The following is a 20,675-nucleotide window of genomic DNA, read 5'->3' as shown; positions in this document are numbered from 1 at the left end:
TTCTCTACCTCTATCATCTGCCCTCTCCGACTCCTACCCAATACTAGCCGATGGATAGATGCTCCATTTAATTGACGAATTTACCTTGGGTCACAATTGCTTAATTAAATTAACTGCACTCTTTCAGAGCCCGAATTCACCCGTCTATAGATTTCCACTGGAGCACCGGGCCATTTATCAAGACAGGTGTTGTTCACTCCAGTCTGCCAATGGCATGGTTATTACCTGTATGAAAAAAGGGGAAAAAATCGATATCGATCGCAGTGATATTGGTGACTAACCAGCAATTAAGTGATATCTTCAGACGCCAGACAGCTGCCTTAATTGTACAAGTAGTAAAAAGTCAAGGATCCCGACCCTCGAGAATTAAAGCACAAAATCTTACTTAAAATTTTGGCAACATACTGTCCACTATGTTGGGTAATGCATATTGGTAATAATAATACTAATAATATATATATATAAACAAAGTGGAATGTTCTGCTCGGAGTTGGTCCAATAAACAATTAAAAAAGAAATACAAATTCCGTGATGAAAGGTATTTCACGAATTTTCGCCCTATACTTTTCATCAAAGAGTTTTTATTTCTTTTTGAATTATATATATATATTCTGGGCGATTGTTATCAAATTGAGCAAATTTATTACCCAATTATTTAGTTTTTATTACCCAATTTGGACAGATTTTAACCAAAAGTTGTGCGGACAGTATGTTGCCCAGGGTTGGTTGAAGTGGGGCATTTCGCCCCAACTATTTTTAGAGTGTAGATATTAAGCGATCTCTGTTGAAGCCAGTCAACATGTTGATTAAACTTTAAAAATAATTTCATTTGCATTGCATTTAATCATTTATTTTCATCCATGTTACAAATCTCTTCATTTCTGTAAACATGAACTGATACAAAATCAGTTTGACGTAAAGAATATACACTGTAAAAAAATGGGTAAAATTTTGACCAAACACGAAGGTAATTCTATGTCCAACCAATTTTGGGCAGTATTTTACCCAATGCTGGAAGCATATTGTCCAGTAAGGTTGGCAAATTAGCATCAATTACTTTAGAATGGGCAAAATTCTCATCACACTTGATAAGTAAAAATGCCCAAAAGAAATTCTTAATGTTGGTTGGACACATACCCTCATGGATCAATTTGTCCAATATTCTTTTAGAGGGTGAATAATTATATAATGTCATCTTCACGTCAAATCCAAGATGGCCGCCAGACGATGCCAATTTGAAAAAATAACTTCTGAACCCTTTGTCTCAGAATCATGAATAACACCCCTTTCCGTGAGTTATTTGGTAAGTTGAATCAATTTCCGTTAATAATTTTGCAATATTAGATCATCTTCAGATCAAATCTAACATGTTCAAGATGGCCGCTAAACGCCGTATTAAAAATATATATATACTTCCTGTGACTGTTTAACCTTGAAGAAGTAATCTCTTACAGTGTACACGCTGTCCTGAAGAGGTTACTATTATGTGTAGGAGATCATGAAGGGGAATTTCAGTAAGAATGATTCATTTCTTTTAATCACTCAATTCTTAGCTCGAGGTCAAGTCATGTCTAAGATGGTCAGATGATTGATAGACTTCGTCATTAACCGCTCACTTTAGAATGAAACCATTCAAGGTTTCGCTTTGATCTATTTCGGAAGTTTTAATTTTTGTTTAAGTCCAATCCTACTTTTCAAGTGAAAGGACTTCTTTTATTGAATAAAAATGTGATTTATCCGTACTTTTCAGAAAAATAGTTATTACCTTCCTTAAAACCTATCATTGGAAGTTTTGTCCTGACAAGAGCCATTGACTATGTCAGTATGAGTGCACTATTTAGCCTTCTGCAGAAGATAGTTTCCCCCAAGACTGTTCCCTGGTATATCATTCCATGAGCACAGTTTGCTACAACGCTGGAACACCTGGTACCCTTTCCTCAGTTCCTGTGAGCAGTGGCGTGAAGCAAGGCTGTGCCTGGCCCTGACACTCTTTTGGATCTTCTTCTCCAAGCTCCCCCAGTATGCATTTTGCGAATGCATGCACAGAAGGCTTCAATATCCGTACCTACGCAGATGGGAAACGCAACATCGACCGAGGGTCGAGGGTGAATATGTACATTTTATTTTAATAGAAGAAGGCGTAAGATCGTAGACCCAAAGGCTTGTGGCGGGATACGCCTGTACACAAAAAAGAACAGTTCAAAAATACAAAGAATACGAAACAATACAATTATAAAATTAAAGTCTATAAACCTGACCATGCAAGCTATCTCTTTCCTGTTACCTCTACCTTCCTAACCCCCTTCCATTTTCTTCTTCCTTGTCGTGATCAAGGTTGAAGGGGTGGCCACCCCTCTCCCCGTCCTCTAAAGCCAAGAGCACAAAGTGCATTAAAGTGATTGTCTAACATTGATTTGACTTTTTAAAAATCTGAGCTAGAACGTCACTTTTGCCACCTGTGTGTGTGATATGTTACAAAAAAAGATAGCGTCCGAAAATCATTATTTAGTGCTTCAAATAAGTGAAATATAAGGTGACCGGAAACACCATCTTAATTTCATCCCATACACATATGTGTTCAATTTAAGTGTCTTTAAGACACCTTATTACATAATTGGGTTTTGCCTCGTAGTTTTAGCTTTTCAGTCTCAATAATTGTCGTTTTTCATGGATTTTTGGTTCTAATACTTGTTCATGTACACACGTTTAATCTTGGTTTGAGAATATTTTAAATCGGCTGCTCACAGAGTTAAATAATACCTTTAATGACGGTGATAGTACCATCACAGACTGCAGATGTATGGCAGTAGTAGATAGCAGTAGTTTATTTTATGCGTTACTAGCGGGTAAACGTGAATGGAAGAACAATACTGAAAATTGCAAGAAAACAATTAATGGATAAACGAGACGGCTTTCTAAGAAAAAAATGCAAGATTTCTCATTATGGTCCGGGAAAATGAACGTGAGCTGATATTTTCATACATGGAGAATTTTCTACCCAGTAGATTCTCATATTTAGCATATTTAGTGGCAGAATACTTTGAAAATCTAGCTCTGATGGTAAAGAAAAGGTTAACTCCATGAGAAAAGTATATACGAAAAAATACATGAAAATGCTGATGTTGAAAATAGCAGTGCAATGTATACATGTACAACCAAATATATCAGTTTGAAGAAGTTTTGTAGCCTCCAGAGAGAAAAAAGGAGAAAATATCCTAATCTATATCCTTCTGAACCAAAAACTCTTTTACAATCCTAACTCTATACCTATGCCGTCTGAGATATTAAGACTGGAGCAACTGTCGCAGGTGCAAATGTCGTGTCATCCTATCGAGGACACTGTTTCTCCTATGTTACATGATTTAAGAAAGTGGACAGTAAATACTTCAAAAACGCCGTTGTTAATTTAACACCAGCCCGAAATCTATATTATGACCACACCAGAGAAGTATTGAAACAACACCAGTTTGGCATCAAATCGATATTGTTTAACATGTTTAACCTGTTTAATACTGAGTGGTGTTGTATAAACACCTATGTTACACCAAAATCAATTTGTTTAACACTTGTCTGGTGGGGTATAGATTCCCGGCTGGTGTTGAATTAACACCGGTGTTTTTTTCAGTGCATGTATCTACCTCCCACTTATAAATGATAATTAAAGAAATATGGCCACGTTTGAAAGATTTATGAACAAAACGCCACAAAAACACACAAAAAGGGTCACCTACCATAAATTAATGATTCGTGTTCGGGTGAAGGTACACTGTAAAAACTCCGGTGTTGATTTAACACTAGTCTGGAATCTATATATTTCCACACCAGAAAAGAGTTAAACAACACCAATTAGTTTTAAAACAGCATCGGTTTAATTCGAAACTGGTGTTGTTTCAAAAGTTATTTGATGTGAACATAAAATATAGATTCCGGGCTGGTGTTAAATCAACACAGTTTTTACAGTGTGTATGAAAACTGTTTACTATTATCATCGTCGTAAAATTCTAGCCAAAGCATTTTTTTAGTGTAAAAGGGTCAAAGAGCGAAGGAAGATTTAATAGGCTTGAAAAGCTGATGGTCACCCTCGTGCCTCTGGGCTGATAGGACGGTATCAATTAGGTATCCATTGCCAGGGCTTTCGAGATGACCTGTGGCAGATATTGGGTTTCACCTTAATTCAGTCGGATGGATAACACCAAGGTTGGGTAAGTTCAGGAGCACTCTCATGCCGTCTTCTGGAACCTGCCCTGGAAGAAATGGAAGGGTGGGCGGGGGTACTTGAGAAGTCTTACGCTAAGCACTTTGCTCGACGACCCGCGACCACTTATATACAGGCAAACCAACTGTATAGTGTTGCCATGTGGCGGTCTCTGTTCAGATTGTAGCATCGGTGATATATTGTTCAGAGTGTAGCCTCGGTGATATAAACAAAGATTTGGTGAAAAATGACTTGCCACCCCGAACCAGCAATCAATCGCCAGTGAAGGTTCATTGTGAATACAAAAAATGTGTCTCAATAGAATATTCTTCTTGATACTGTAACAATTATAAGTTATAAAGTTAACTAATATCGAGATGTTTTAAATTTTTGTCACCACTTTTTTGTCTGGACCAATTGGAGTTTGACCGCGAAGGTAGCACATTTTATGCTTGAGTAACGTGACATCATCAACCCACATACTGAATATTCATGCCGGCGTGCATATTATTATTGTGTTCGATCACCAAATATTAAAATCCAATATCTCTGTTAATTGCTATACAATCGTTTTTGAAATCTTCATCGTTTTATCCGTAAATCTTATTCCATTTATTTTGATATAAATATTTTAAGCCCCGGGTAGTTTAACCCTTTAAAGATCAAGTCAACCCCAGGGAATTGTTGACTTGAATAAATAAAGAAAAATCAAACTAGCATAGTGCTGAAAATTTCATCAAAAGCGGATGTATAATAAGAAAGTTATGATATTTTAAAGTTTCGCTTATTTTTCACAAAACAGTTATATGCACAACTAGGCGAGTCAGTCGATGATGTCCATTACTCACTATTTCTTTTGTTCTTTTTGTTTAGGGAGGAAGCGCCGTGGTGTAGCGGTTCTGACTCTCGCCTTGTAATCAGAGGGTCATGTGTTCGAATCCCACCATGGCCTAGCGTCCTTTGGCAAGGCGTTAATCCACACTTTGCCACTCTCGACCCAGGTGTTAAATGGGTACCCGGTAGGATGTGAAAGCCTATATGTAGTATACCAAGCAATTGAGTATTGGAACTCTTGTTGGAATGCTCTCCAGGGAGTGGATAAGGTGCATACATTGTTTGCGGGCATGCAACGATCCGATGACCGGGGTAATAATGTCTGTAAAGCGCTTAGAGACGTCGTTCCGATGTATTTAGCGCTATATAAATGCGGAATATTATTATTATTATTATAATTAATCGTATCACTTGAAAATGAGGTGAAAATTAGAATCTTTCATATTTCATACAATAAAATACAAAAGAAATAGTGAGTGGATGATGTCATAGTGTCATCATTTGTTAAGCGCATAGAGATCACCAATATTATGCGCTATATAAGTACATTATTATTATTTGCATAACAGCCAGGATGTGCATATAACTGTTTTGTGAAATTAAGCGAAACTTAAAAATGTCATAACCTTCTTATTCTACATCCAATTTTTGATGAAATTTTCAGTGTTATGTTTGTTGGATTTTTCTCTTTTTATTCAAATCAACATTTTGTTTGGGGTGGACTTGTCCTTTAAAGATGTAAATCCAGCTTTGTGCTCTAATCTGAAAGATTTCTATGGCGATACCTATATATGCTCTCATTGCCTTTCATGAAAGTGGTTCTAGATGGAGAAAGGGAGTTCGTAGACCCTTCATAAAGAATCTAATTGGATAAGAAAAATAGGGAGCCTCGGGCAGAACGACTTATTAAACGGACGGCCATCGAATAGAGAAAGCAGCTGCACAACTTTTTAATTATTGCGCCGCTGCCTTGTGTAACGATCATTAAAGATAGAAAACAACTGCAGTTTTAAGAAACTAGTGTTATTAAAAGCAACTCTTTTCATTATTAGCAAAGTATTGAATTTACACATGAAAACATTTTAAATATTGCGACGCTGCCTCATGTAATGATCATTTGATAAAGAAAGCATTATTAAAAATTCAAAACAACTTGCCAAAACAATCGCTTAGATATTCCATTATTGTAAGTAAATATTTTCTAATAATATAATTAATGAAATAATGAATTTACACATGATAATGTCACTTTGATCATTGCGCCGCTTCCCCGTGTAATGATCATAAAAAATGTTAGTAACTGCAATTTCACGAAACCAATATAGTCGCTTAGATTTTCCGTTATTGAAAGCAAATAAAAGTCATCGTTAGATAGCTAATGACTTTACACATGACTGTTACTTTGTTTCATCAAGCTGATCATCTACAAAAAATGCATTTTGCATTCTCCGCTCCCCGTGGAAGTTTCTTTTTTAGCATCAACGTTACCAATAATTCATTAAGAACAGACCACATTGGTTCGCCTATGGACTTATGTCAAATCTACACAGGAAAAACGCTGTTTGAAATTTCATGCAACGCTGTAAACAATATGAACCTTACAGTAGATGTATAACAGTTTAAACAACAATGATTACTTTATTGAGGAATAAAATATTGAAAATCAAGTGTTGTTTAAGATTGCAAACACTTTAAACATGTTAAACGACTACTATAAGGTTAATAATAATCAACATTCTATTAAAAAAAACCAACAGCAGCGGTTCTGTGTACGTATTTTTTCATTTATAGTCAGGGTCTGCGGGGGGGGGCGATATCGAAGCCCAAACATTTTAATTATAATTCGATACTGGCCAGTGAGATTACCAATTGAAAATAGTTACGCCAACATGATTAATACTGATACGTATCTATGTATCTCAGTATTGCCCTGATCACAATAAGTGTGGATAGCAGGGAAAATTATGTGGGACTGAGATAACAAAATTTCGTGTATTTGAAAATTATGCGAGCAAAAAAAAAACCTGAATTAAATAAATATTCATGAACTTCTGAAAAACACATTCAGTAGTTTGAAATTTTTTTTTGACAGTCTCGACGTGTTGCCGTCATCTTCTGCAAAAGGCGAATGATAAACTACTGGCGAATGACGAAATTGGCGCCAATTATAAAGCAGTCCATGTTTATCGGTCTCATGATCCTGATGAACTAATTTCGTGATACAACATCTCAAGTATATTTAGGATTTTTTAACTAAATATTCACGTAAAACAGGATCGAATAGGCCCGAGATTCATACGATAAATGAAAAAGGCAATCTGGCTAAATCGAATTCTAATTGCTTGCGTTTGTTGTGTGTGTGTGCATCGGTCTATGTTGAGGAAGTATGTCCGCCCCCTCCCTGCTGTCCCCACCCAACTTGCACATCAGCTGTAGTAATCTTGGACAATTACTATGTTATTAAAATTAGTTAATAACAGGTCCTAAATAACATCTTTCGAGGAATAAAGCCCTTATGCTTTACTAAGTTTCATAAATGTATTTGATTAATGACTTCTTTCATTTGATTTTACTTGATGACGGACTACTCATGAAATGGAGATAAAAGATTAGTTTCCCAGTCTCGAATGAGGAGATGAATTGTCCATACTTTAATTTCTCGCATTAAAGATTTTCGCCTTGTAAACTACTTACTCATTTAGATGTCACGCGATGTCTGCTAATAATTTTGAGAATAAAGGGAATGTCAATAGCAAGACAAGAACAAGTCGAGACAAACTTCCTTTCCTGATTTTTCTGATGATAATTCATTTTTATAATTCCAATGACAAGTATTCTAAACTTTGCCGTTTGATTAATCCATAGCCTGAATCCTACTATATCATTCTTTTGGGGTAACTTTACAGTAATATATATATATATTTTAGATGCTGCTTTAATCATATTAATAGTGTAAGTTTACGATGTGCTCATTCAATAAACATTGAACATTAATGATTTCTGCTACAATCACGTGCATTCGCTTTAAACTATATTCACCTCTCTTGTGAAAGATTTGGAAAATGAATGAATCTTTTAAAAACGTGTCTCGCTGTATATTTCTTGATATGACTATTATGTATTATCAACATTATGTTCTGTCTGCTGGTTTTTCGTTTTACGAAACGTCCATTAGGTGGCCTTAATGAACAATATTGTGAATGGTAGGGTGTTTTTTTTATAATTATTTTCATACCCAGAAATAAATTATTAACGATAATAATAACATTCCGTTATTATATAGGTCTTAATACATCGGAAAGGCGTCTCTAAACGCTTTTGAGATATAAATCATTACCCCGGTCATCGGATCCTGGACTGAGTTGCGTGGCATACCGGGTACCACTCTCAACACATGGGTTGAGAGTGAGAGCGTGTGGATTGACAAAGGACGCCAGGCCGCAGTGGGATTCGAGCACACGACTTTCTTATTACAGGGCGAGAGACATAACCGCTGTACCAAATGCTACCATGATGAAAGCAAATTTTACAAAAATTTGTTTTTTCTACTCAGGGATGAAATGTATTGCTAAATCCACCTCGAATGATTCTTTTTCTCTACATAGATGACATCACGAGGAGGAGGCAAAATAAATTGTGGAAACGTTTCATGTTGAAAATTGCTTTTCTGATCAAGATGTATGTAGATTATTTTCTCATTTGTGACGAGACGTCAGCGTCAGAGTTCATTTAGATCAATATCGTTTGGGATATTTCAACAGATTTATCTGATATCAAAGAATTTAAGGAGATACTAATATTTGGCGAAAAAAAGATTTTAGGGAAATGGTAACCACTATTGACATAATTATTTTAATTCAGTTTCACGATGTCTTTCAACTATGACGATCAAAGATATTTCGTACACGCTCAAACTATAAAAGTCCATTTTGCGGTTTGAATTAAAGAGAAAACAAAATAAATGAATGCCGACAGTGATAAAAACGTAAAAATAAAGGAATGTTAAATTTGTGTCATAATTTCAAATAAATTCCTAATTGTTATTGGCGATTTGAAAGGTATGTCGAATTATGTATATTTCCTTACCGTTTTATGGTTTCACGATGCTTTGTTTTAGATTTGGCTTGAAAAGCATGGGCATACAGGTGGGGGCATTTTTTCACGACCAAGAAAAAAAGAGAAAATTAAAAAAAGAGAAAGGAATAGCGGGTGAAATAAAATAATATTTTCTGAATATTTGTCAAAATCTATCACGAACATGGATCTTTGTAATAAAAAATATCGAAATTTTCGCTCGCTCGTTTAATTTGTCTTATCAAATTAAGCGATACACCATATCGAGCACCCTCATTTTACTTTTTTTTTTAGCTTATTACGCCACTGTTTACATATTTATATGCTATAGAATATGTTTAATGTAGCCTTGCTACGCAGCTGACAGAAAATATCGAACATACAGAACATAGGGAGACGATGATCAGAGTTGATATAGATTCACCTCGAATGCTCCCATTTGCCCGTCACTTCCAATTACACCATGCTTCTAACTTGGTCCATCTCGATTTGTCTGGGCTTTCTGGAAATGTTATGAGATTGCGAAACTGAGAAGAGGGATATTCGAATCACTAGAGATACCAACGGAAGTCAAACGAGGCGCCACGGGGGATGGCAGGGGGGCGACCCCCTGTGATTTTAAACTATATACTCGAAGGGAGAAAAGAAGAAAAAGATGAAGAAGGTATTTACACAAGGGATCTGGGCTGTGTAACTCCATACTTCCCATAATTTTTTTTAAAGTAATAATAAAAAATAGCGCCACCGTTCGATCGTCTTGCTCCTTGTCATAATGCCCCCTCCCCTGTTGCCCCTTGTGGATATAACAGCCATCAGAGACCCGTAGCTAAAGGGGGAGGATTAATGGAAAAGGGAAGGAGATTGAAATGCGACCAGCGCTCTATCTCTCTCTTTGAAAATGTAAAAGCAAAATACAGGTTCTTGCCGTCACCCATTGAAGAGTCAACATATCATTCGCTGGGGTCGAAAATTTACATTTCTCTCTTTCTACAGAAAAGGTTCATGTCCTCCAGAACATCAAGATATCACGAATGGGTGAATATGTTCACTCGTAGAAAAAAGCCTTGAGATGATATTGAGCTAATATGCATTTATGGAAGAGAAGAGGAGTGCCCCGCGTGTTTAGATCTACATGTATGTATCAATTGTTCTTTTTATAAGTTGGCGTTTCATAAACGCATTCAAAAATTATCAAATACACTGACAAACATGACATGACAGAGATCATTACAGAAATGTATTTTTGTAGTTTGTGGCCGGGGAGGAGAGTGCAAACTTAATCACTGTAATCTGGGTCCCATCTTAGAAAGAGTTACGATTGATCAAATCAATCTCAACTCTATGGAAATCCATCAGTGTCATAATTTTTCTACAGGATATTTGCACAATGTCCTTTGGATACAAAGAATTTTAAAGAAAGCAATGAATGTATGAATGTATAACATAGAAAATATTTTAAACTAAATGTATAATAGATGTTGACGTTGCCTGCTTTGGTCCCTCCGCTAAATCAACCGATGCTTTGAGAATACCGGTAAAAATATAGCACCCCGGTATAGCATGGAAAATATTATAATGACGAGATAGAAATACTGACTGATAAAGAAAGGAGGGAGGGGGGGGGGGCAAGTATATCGCGCTCTCATAAAGAAAGTAGACACCAAATGTAGACAAAAGATTATACATTTTAAATTTGAAATTTCACTTGTGTATTTTACAACCACCTCGGGGGTATGCTAAAGCTATCGCAGACGCTCAGCCAGACTGGATTTCCATAATTGTCGTTTCCATGACAACTTTCAACTAAGACTAGAGTATATCCTTTTATTTATACCACCAATCTTTGCCGTCTCAACGAAAGTGCTTCTTTATCTAGATTCCGATGGGATTTCCGCTGCAGCAAAGAGGGTGGAATTCATCGTGTTGTACAAGCCAGCATAATTTCAATTATTAGCTCCCCCAAAATAAAAATGATATAAATGAATAAACAGAGCTATTCTCATCCATCGTATCTTTTTTTCATAGCCCTGTCTTTTTAAGAAAATATAGTCCTCAATGTTAAGAGCAAGCATATGTCCAAAATATAAAGAAAAAAAATCTCGAAAGCAATAGATATCCTCTAGGGCTAAGATGGTTAAAGGGGAAGTTCACCCTGAAGAAAACTTTGTTGTAAAAATAGCAGAAAAAATAGTAAAAGATATTGGTGAAGGTTTGAGGAAAATCCGATAAAGAATAAGAAAGTTATTAGAGTTCAAAGTTTTGGATTTGTGACGTCATAAACGAGCAGCTGCCCCACGTGTTATGTAATATAAAATGCATGAATTTCAAATTTTATATGGTTGCTGATGACTTAATTTTGTTTTCTATTCATGATCGGGTGTGAAATGATTTGTCTATTGATATACAAAAGGTACAGTAAAAACCATTTTCAATTTTCTGAGAAAATGACATTTCATTGATTTTTTACCATTCGCTATGTAGGAATGCTGCTCGCATATGACGTCACAAATCAAATAATTGAAATTCTAATAACTTTTTAATTATTTGATGAATTTTTCTCAAACCTTCGTCATTTCTTTTTATTATTTTTTCTGCTATTTTTACAATAAACTTTTTGTCAGGGTGAACTTCCCCTTTAACGGCAATGTGTGGTGTTAACCGGTGTACATAGAGGACCACACCAGTTATTTTACACCGGTGTTAAGTTGGTGGTGTTAGTTTTACACCTATAGGTGTTATTTTAACACCTCAGGGTGTGGTCCTCTATTAACACCAACTGGTGTCAGTTTTAACACCACAGTTTTTACAGTGTTGTTGGTTGCTGTGCAAACCTTTTACTCGAAGGAAATTCTTGATTTACAACTAAATGTCTCTCAAAATGTCTTGTTTACAAAAATTCCCTCTCTGATTCGTTGAAACGGCAATATTGTTTTGCGTTAGTCTTGAATATAGACCCAGATGTTGATAAAAAGCAATCAGGGTCTGTGCCCGAAGACTAGGTGGAGGAAGCTGTGATAGAGACCGATCACCAATTTTGATCAACCGTTGTTTAATAATTCAACGGGAATCTTAATCATGCTCATTAACCACCGATTTCTAGAAAACCCGTGGTCCAGAAAAGGTCAGCCATGCTTCTCGCATGAATCTGACAGAATAACTGATGAGGAAGTGATAAAGGCAGACAATCAGAGAGGGAGATGGAGAGAAAGGGGGAGGGGAGACAGGGAAATGGAAACAACATGCACAGAGATAGCATGAGAAGAGAGGGATAGAGAGAGATGAGGGTGCCAGGATGAGTTTAATGGAGTGAAGCCAGAGTGTGTGCGCGGGGAAAAATCGCTCGAGTGAATGTGTGTGTATGTAAGGGTGTGCGTGTGCGTATAATGAAGTGTGCGTTTGAGAGTGGGCAGATTGTGTAAGAGTAAGGAAGATATAAAACGAGTGAGAGAGAGAGAGTGAGAGGAATGTACAGAGACAAGGGAGTGAGAACGAGTTTAGGATTTCAAAGTGGGTGTGCGTGTGCGTGAAGAAGACAAAAATCGCTCAAGCGAGTGAAAATTCCAATATGATTTCTAACATTCTCATCATGTCACCCGAAATGGCTTCTATTGGAGAAAACCGTAAGTTTGCATTTACAGTAGTCCTTTGGAAGCGCATATAGACGTTATCCATAATGTGTTATGCGCTTTACAAGAACTGACTATTATTTTCATTATTAAATTACTCTTTTTTTAATATTTGTATTTTCGGTGACAGCATTTCATAAGAACACAATGTTCTTCCAGGCTGTCTACACTTTCTATTTTATTGTATATATAGTTTTACCTTGTAATTGTTTTTGAATGACATGAATTGAAAATGAATTGAATAAAAAGGGAGAAGAATAAGAGTAGGAGAGCTAGGAAGCAAATGAAAAAGGACTAGGTTAAACATAACGGGAGGGGAAAGGGAGGGAAAAAGAGGAAATGAGTGAGAGACAGAGAAAATTGTCTAGTTGAACGGTGGAATGGCAACTCCAATCGGAAAAATGCTCAAGGATTCCTTTACAAATTCCACATCCATCGCGAAATGAATTAATCCCGTTTTAATAAACCGAATTAATCAAATCACAATGCCTTTCATACTCGGTATTATTGAGCATATGGTATCGTGTGCCTCCCAATGATCTATTGCAATGGGACCTGTTGTGGGTACTTGGTTGCCATGGCAATACGAAGCCCATGGGGAAGGAAGCAATAAATGATGCGTGCTGATGTACGTCATTATTTTCCATATTTGTTATTAAAATGAACCCCAAAATAGGGTTTACATTATTCTTGCCTTGACAATGCGTGAACTATCATATTAATGAGTGCATGATGTACAGATTGCGTTGGGGGACATTTTCAAGTTCAAAAGACGGTCATTTAATTCGAACGCAGATATTTCAAGTGGGTCGGAAGTTCGGGGGTGCAGAGATAGATAATGAGCTATACGAATGCTACCTCATTTTTTAAATCAAAACTTTAATCGGAGGCACATAATATCATCCCGTCTCTAGCTCCAGGTGCCATTTTCATCGCTGTGCCGATAATACATTTATCCATACGGGGGTTCCAACTAGCTTAGGTACAGCACAGTCATGACATTATTGATTGTTTTACTGCTGAAGATAAATGCACCTTGGCTGGGATTCGAATCTATGATCAAAGACGGGTATAAGAGCAACTCGACCACGACTCCCCCCATATCAGGAAATAAGCCCTCCGTCGTCTTCGTCGAGTACGCTCCTATTATGAGTGTCTATAGCAACATGATCAGGTCCTGATTATACTAAAACGACTGGGAGCTTTGGCTATATACGGATTCAGGAAAATAGGAAATATATTGTCAGACGACCTCCATTACAAGAAAAAGGGCCACGGAGTCTTTGTCGAAAACTTTTGAATCAAAACAGCAGTTTCTTCCTGCACTGCCAAAACTCCGGTTTATATTTAAACCAACCCGGAATCTTTATATGTCCACACCGGAAAAGTATTGAAAGAACACGAGTTTGGAATAAAACCGATGCTGTTTTGATACTAATTGGCGTTGTATAAACACCTATCTGGTGTTAGACCAAAACGAAACTGGTGTTTTTAACATTTCTCTGGTGTGGACATAATAGATTCCGGGCTGGTGTTAAATCAACCAGGAGTCTTTTGCAGTGTGGACTTTCGACAGGCAACATATCTGCAATTTCTGCGAAACTTTGCACGAAACTGCTCTACCGGTTCACCAATTTTCGACAAAGATTTGCCAGCTTTTCTTTGTCATTTGACGGACATTTTCAATATATTTACTGTGTTCTTGAATCCGTCATGTGCTCTGGAGCAAAACCCACATTGGAAGTCAATAAACCCTGAACCCTTCTTTCGAGTATTACATGCATGAATATTTCAAAAGAAAAAAAGTCGGGTGTGGGTTTTCGGTGGTGAGTTAATTCGGACTGATCAGGATTGAATTTGAACTTGAAATATTAGTTGTCTGTCAATTTGGTAATTATTCTACATGGTATGATTGCCTTACGAAACCGTGATAGGAGAGGCACTTAAAAAAGATGTATGGAAATATTCTCGTATAGGCCAAAATATACAAACAACCGTTCCATATCTCCTTGTATTTGCAATTCTGTATAAGTATTGCAAACAGTGCTTCTGCCACGATCTACGACTCCTGAATTATTTATGATAAGAACCGCAGCGAGATTTTGTAGGTCAATTATGCTAATCAGACTCTGACTTGCTCTTAACATTGAAGTAGTAAGAATCAGGTCGTATAATTCATGTCCCGTGAATTTCAGTTTCCTTTCCCCAGGTTGATATAGATATATGTTTCAATTAAATATTTCATTTTCTATCACGAATGACTATGTTGGAAAAAAAACCCAGCAAAGCACGTCTGAAATTGTTAAGGTTTTGAAATGTGAATTTTATTCGACTGATCTTAGGAAAGTATTTCATAGCATGCGTTGAACTTAATTATTGTTTTATAATGATCAATATATCATTAATGTATAATGATGATTATATATCATTAATGTTCTGTATACAGTGAGCCTAATGTATTTTTTTGTATTCCTTTATGTCGTATATAACTTTTAAATCCTATACCCAGTTCTGGTAATGGTGCATTTTCTTGATTGAGTTCTTAAATATATATCAACAAGATATGCTGCTTGACTGACTCCATGATGGATCACTCATTAGTTATTTATTACTATAACACGCTGCTTGAGTCAACCCATGAAGCATCCATAAAATCCATATTTATAAATACATGCATATTGGGATGAATCTTGGGTGAAATGTGATATAAATACATGATATGAATTATTTATTAATAGTGTCCCCCAAAAAAAATTGATAGGGAGAAAAGGGAAATCATTCAGACACATTCACTATATCTATGACTTTAAAATCATCTTTTGATTTCTCTGTAGTGGACACACTGCAAAACCTCTAGTGTTGATTAAACACCAGCCCGGAATCTAAATATGTCCACACCAGAGAAGTGTTAAATAACATTAGTTTCTTTTCGGTCTAACACCAGATAAGTGTTTATACAACACCAATTAGTTTTAAAACGGCATCGGTTCACTCTTAAAAATATTGGGTAAAAATGCTCCATGATGGTAATTATGTATCCAACCAACATTGAGCATTTCTTTTGGGCATTTTTATTTATCCACAGTGTGATGAAAATTTTGCTCATTCTAAAGTAATTTCTGCTTATTTTTTAACCTTACTGGACAATATACTTCCCGCATTGGGTAAAATACTACCCCAAATTGGTTGGATACATAATTACCCTCATGCTGGTTAAAATTTTGCCCAATTTTTTTTACAGTGTTTGATTCCAAACTGGTTTTGTGTCAGTACTTCTCTGCATGGTATGGACATATAAAGATTCCGGGCTGGTGTTAAATCAACACCGGAGTTTTTGCAGTGTATTAGGGTAGTGTATGAAAAGGAATACGGTTGATATATCCGTTCACTTTAAACTTTTTTTAATAACAGTTAAATTATAATTTTTAGGTGCATTTTTTTACGGGGTTCATTTTCAAAATATTCAGAGAGACAGGCCACAGATAACCCCTATCTAAACAGCTTAGATTTTAATTAGTCAAATCATTGTTAACTAATTGCCTTTAACTGGTATTAATTAACATAAATTATAGGCCTAATTCTGACATAAAATGAAGAAAAAATACCTTTTCAATCTACTGTCAATCTTAATTATGCGCACCTTATCATCACTTATCGATGGTCTATCCATAAACTCTTCACGGTTATTTGTAATTTTCAACATCCATTGTAGCATGTCGGTGTGCGAGGGGTGGGGTGTGTTTGTGCGTGTGTTTTCCGGTGGTCTGTTATAATCTGAATGACATTGATATAACTATGTATGTCATGATATTTGGTATACATGTTAAGGGACCATTCCTTACAAGTTTCGCAGTTTTCTTTCAGACTCCTTTTCTATTCCTGAATTCAGGACTACATGTATTCTATACATATGAGGGTTTTTTTGAAATTATATCTATAGTTTTTATGACTTAAATAAGTAAACTGGACTAAAATGAAGTACAAGAAAAGATCAATACCAGTTGTGATAACGATCTCATATTGAGTTCGAACAGAATCCCATTAAACGACCACCCAAGTTCATGTTTGTATGCATAAATAAAAATCTGTACTAATTGGCCCTGGGTAAAAAATGTGTCATTGCTGAGAAATCAGCAAAATAAGTACGGAATTCCGTAAAATGTCGGGTATTTTTTCCAAGCAATGTTAATACACTGTTCCACATGTGACTTTTAGTGTTAGTTAGCATCAGAATTTTCAGTTTTCAGCGAAGATTGTCATGAATTCAAAAAGATGAGTTGATTTCAATGTCCCAGATCTAGATCTACATATATGACGATACTTTTTAAACATGTAAGGTAAATCATTCAACTAGCACGATGGTTAATGTTTATCCAGCCAATTTGGCGTAGTATCTTACCCAATGCGAGAAGCATATTGTCCAGTAAGGTTAATAATAATCAGCAATTACTTTAGAATTTGTAAGATTTTCATCACACTGGATAAATCAAAATGCCCAACGTTGCTTGGACACAGAATTACCATCGTGAGTTGATTACCCTTGATTTTTAAGTTTGTCATGAAATAACTGTTTGTTTCAATTACATTATTTTACCTTTTTAACTAAATCTATTTTTGTTTCTCATCCAATGCAGCTATGACGAGCTCTATGAGCTGTGGCAGAAGCTTCGACATGATGAACCAGAACTGCTTGTCACATTCCAGAACTTCCTCAGGAAAGCAGTGTCAGAGATCAAGAAAATCAATGACAGTTGTGATAACGCCGTAAGAAGGTGAGAAATTGCCCTGGGAAGCGGGGGTCGGGGGAAGGGGAGGGGGGATGTGAAGCACCCCAAGATCGCAACACCTTAAAATGTGGTTGGTATGCTATATATCTGACACAAATTGGTTTCATTTTGGAGAGAATCCTCACTTTCCGATTTTGTTACCGAAATCCCCTTGATTACATTGATTTTTGTTTTATATTTTGCTTCTCAATTAAACATTCAAAAATAAAACGAATTAGCCCCTCTCTTTAAACATGATCCTTCCCTGGCCCCTGCATGGGTGATATTCTCGTATATAGCAACGGTTTGGTTAACCCTTTATTAACCCAATGCCAATTTAAACCTGGTTGTCCCTGTATAAAGCCGATGGCGGTCACACAATTCAGTTGTCAAGTCGTTTAATTCATACCCTTTTCTATGGGGTACTAGATGTAGGTCATTCACCAGATGAAAATTATCCCACTTTTATGTCATTTTTAAAAATAAATTAATTGTGTTGGGAAAGAGAGGGAAAACAGTCACGATTTTTCACCCGACCGGGCGAGTGGGATGTTCACCTGTGTGAAAGAAAGAAATTTTCATGAATTATTAATGAGCACTAGCGTACCGAGGGGGAAGGGGGACTGCCCTCCCCTGATGAGTCACAACCGTGCAAGGGACCTATCCCTGCCCCCCTGATGAGAAGTTGAAGCCTTTTTTTTGCTTGTCAATTAGTTGAACACCTTTTTTGGTTATTTTTTTTGCGGACGATTTTGCCCCCCCCCTCTTGTGGAAAATCGTAGGTACGCTACTGTTCATGAGCACCCCCCCCCCCCCCGTCACACCGAAAGGCGTACAAATCCGATTGCACTGGTTTAAGTGCAGTCTACAGACGGGTTTTTCCGTAGTAAGCAACGGTAAACTGCCGATTCGTCTATTGCCAACTCGTCTACTCATCTCACGGTCTACCTACATTTAGTCTAATGTCATTCCGTCCATCACGCATTTCGTCTAACACTCATTTGATCCAATATATCAAATAATCAAATAATTCAAATAATAATAGATCAAATAATTACTTCGTCTAATCGCAAGTTCGTTTGTGACCATTTCGTCTCATAACCAGTTGGTCTAAGATCCATTTTCCATTTTTACTAACTTCATCCAATGAACACTTAGTCCAATTAAATCAAACGGCATATAGACCTAATGGCTATTGTACCAACTGGTTATTAGACGAAATGGTGAGTGGACAAAATGGCAATTGAACCACGTGGGTAGTGGAGGAACTGATGATAAAGCAAATAAGAATAGACGAGTATGTTATTGGACGAATTGGCATTAGAACAATTGGAAATAAACCGTTAAGCAACTACAAAGAGTGCTTCTCGACGAAAATAAAACAACTGAAGCGGACTATCAAACATATTTACATTTTTAATGCCCGCTGTGAACCCTCGCTTATGAATTGATTTTTGCGTCATTTCTGGATGCCCCGAAACCTAAAGATGTAAAACACGAATAGCGAATTAAGAAGAAAAAAATAGGCACCTATCTGTGGGACTTGTATTCGAAAGACCTAGATAAATTGCTTACAGTTCGTATAAATACGTTTTATCCTTTTCCCCGGAGGCGTATAGGCCTATATATTTTGCTAGCATGCAGTGAACGCCGAAGTGTATGACATTTATACATGTACTCTATAATAGGTTTCTTTACAGAGGTTATAAATGGAGTTTTGACTTGCGATCCAGAACCAATCCTAGCACGCAGCAAATGTATTGAAAATGCAAATAAAATCATAATGAAAACAAGTGAGGTCTTTGTCGAAAATTGATGGACTGGAATAACACTTTCGTCCAACGTTTTGGAGCTGACCATAAGTTGAATATTTTTCGTCTGTCTATAGTCACGGACGAAACAGCTGTTTTTATTCAACAACCCTCGACAAAGACTCACTACCATGAAAGGTTTTTTACAATAGATTATCTACTCCCCAGACTAAAGTTTGCGTAGCTGTTGCGAAAAAGTCCCTATTGAAATTGGATTCTAAGGCAGAAATGTCATTCAAACCCGAATATTAAAATTTCACGAAAATGTGGGAAATTTCAGGGAAGAAATATGAAATGGTTTTTAGAAAACCTGATAATTACGGAGGGGGGAGGGGCACGCGTATCAACAAAATATTTCCCCTATACTCTACATGTAGATATAATATTTAGTCGATATTATTATGTTTTTACATCGCTAACTGATTTAGATCACCTCTCGACCTACTGTAAAATATACCAAAAACTAATCAAGCATTTTTAGATTTCATAAAGGTCGCCAAATTCTTGAAAATTTGATTGATTTGGGGATTGATTTTCTAGCAGTTAAATGTATGAGTCATAGAAACATTGCTCAAATGCGTGTTTACTGAATCCAAACTTTTGCACCAATCTCAATAATGATAATAACAATAGTTTTATTTACCCAGAGTAGTCACTTCACTTTGGAAACTTCTTATCATTACCCTTCTTCATTCTAAATGCTGAGTGCATAGTAAGAAGGAAGAAGGTACCATTTTTAAGTCTTTGGTATGAATCAGCCGAGGATCGAACCCACGACCTCCTGTTCAGGAGGCGGACGCTCTACCACTGACCCACTATGCCCGGTTAATAACTAATGTCAACATTGACAGTCTTACTTTGTTAACAGATTATTCATGTAATAAGGGACATTTTTTTCCGGTTTCTCTCGGAATAACGTCAAATTTAGCTCGGTTATAATAATTCGGTAACAATTATGCTTGCTTATCGAGCGCCTTACATTTATCGAAAGTCACTTGGTGCTCTACATACAGTAATGCAGTATAGTTACCAAGCATGATTCGTAATGACAGTACGGATAATGCTATTTCGTTGTATTAACTTTATGTCTTAAAGCATTCCTTCGGTAATAATTTTTATTTTATTGATATTCAGTAAAAATGGTATCCATGCCGATGACATGAGGAGACTGTATGAAGAAATGGAACAATTACTTACACAAGAAAGAGAGACACTGAGAAGAAAGGTATGTAATCTATTCAACCCAGGGGCGGACCCAGGATTTTTTAAAAGTTTCCCCAAGGAAATTTTGACAAGAACAGAAAATATTACAAGGGGGGCACACTTGTGCATGAACGACACATTTACATTGAAAATATTGACTATGACC

The 20,675-nt window shown here is 36.5% G+C and overlaps 1 protein-coding gene across 1 annotated transcript in view; it reads left to right on the top strand.

Annotated features, from left to right (window-relative positions):
* Positions 1–20,675, top strand: part of LOC121416740 (EF-hand calcium-binding domain-containing protein 4B-like) — an 81,949-nt gene that overhangs the window by 40,949 nt on the left and 20,325 nt on the right. The window contains exons 2-3 of the mRNA XM_041610198.1: positions 17,364–17,501; positions 20,441–20,531. Coding sequence (XP_041466132.1) covers positions 17,364–17,501; positions 20,441–20,531 — 229 coding nt within the window. The remainder of the gene's footprint in view (positions 1–17,363; positions 17,502–20,440; positions 20,532–20,675) is intronic.

The sequence above is a fragment of the Lytechinus variegatus genome, chromosome 6, assembly GCF_018143015.1.
Source record: "Lytechinus variegatus isolate NC3 chromosome 6, Lvar_3.0, whole genome shotgun sequence".
In the NCBI taxonomy this organism is placed as follows: Eukaryota; Metazoa; Echinodermata; class Echinoidea; order Temnopleuroida; family Toxopneustidae; genus Lytechinus; species Lytechinus variegatus.
Note: the sequence above shows the minus strand (reverse complement) of the source record. Positions and strands in the feature narration are given on the sequence as shown.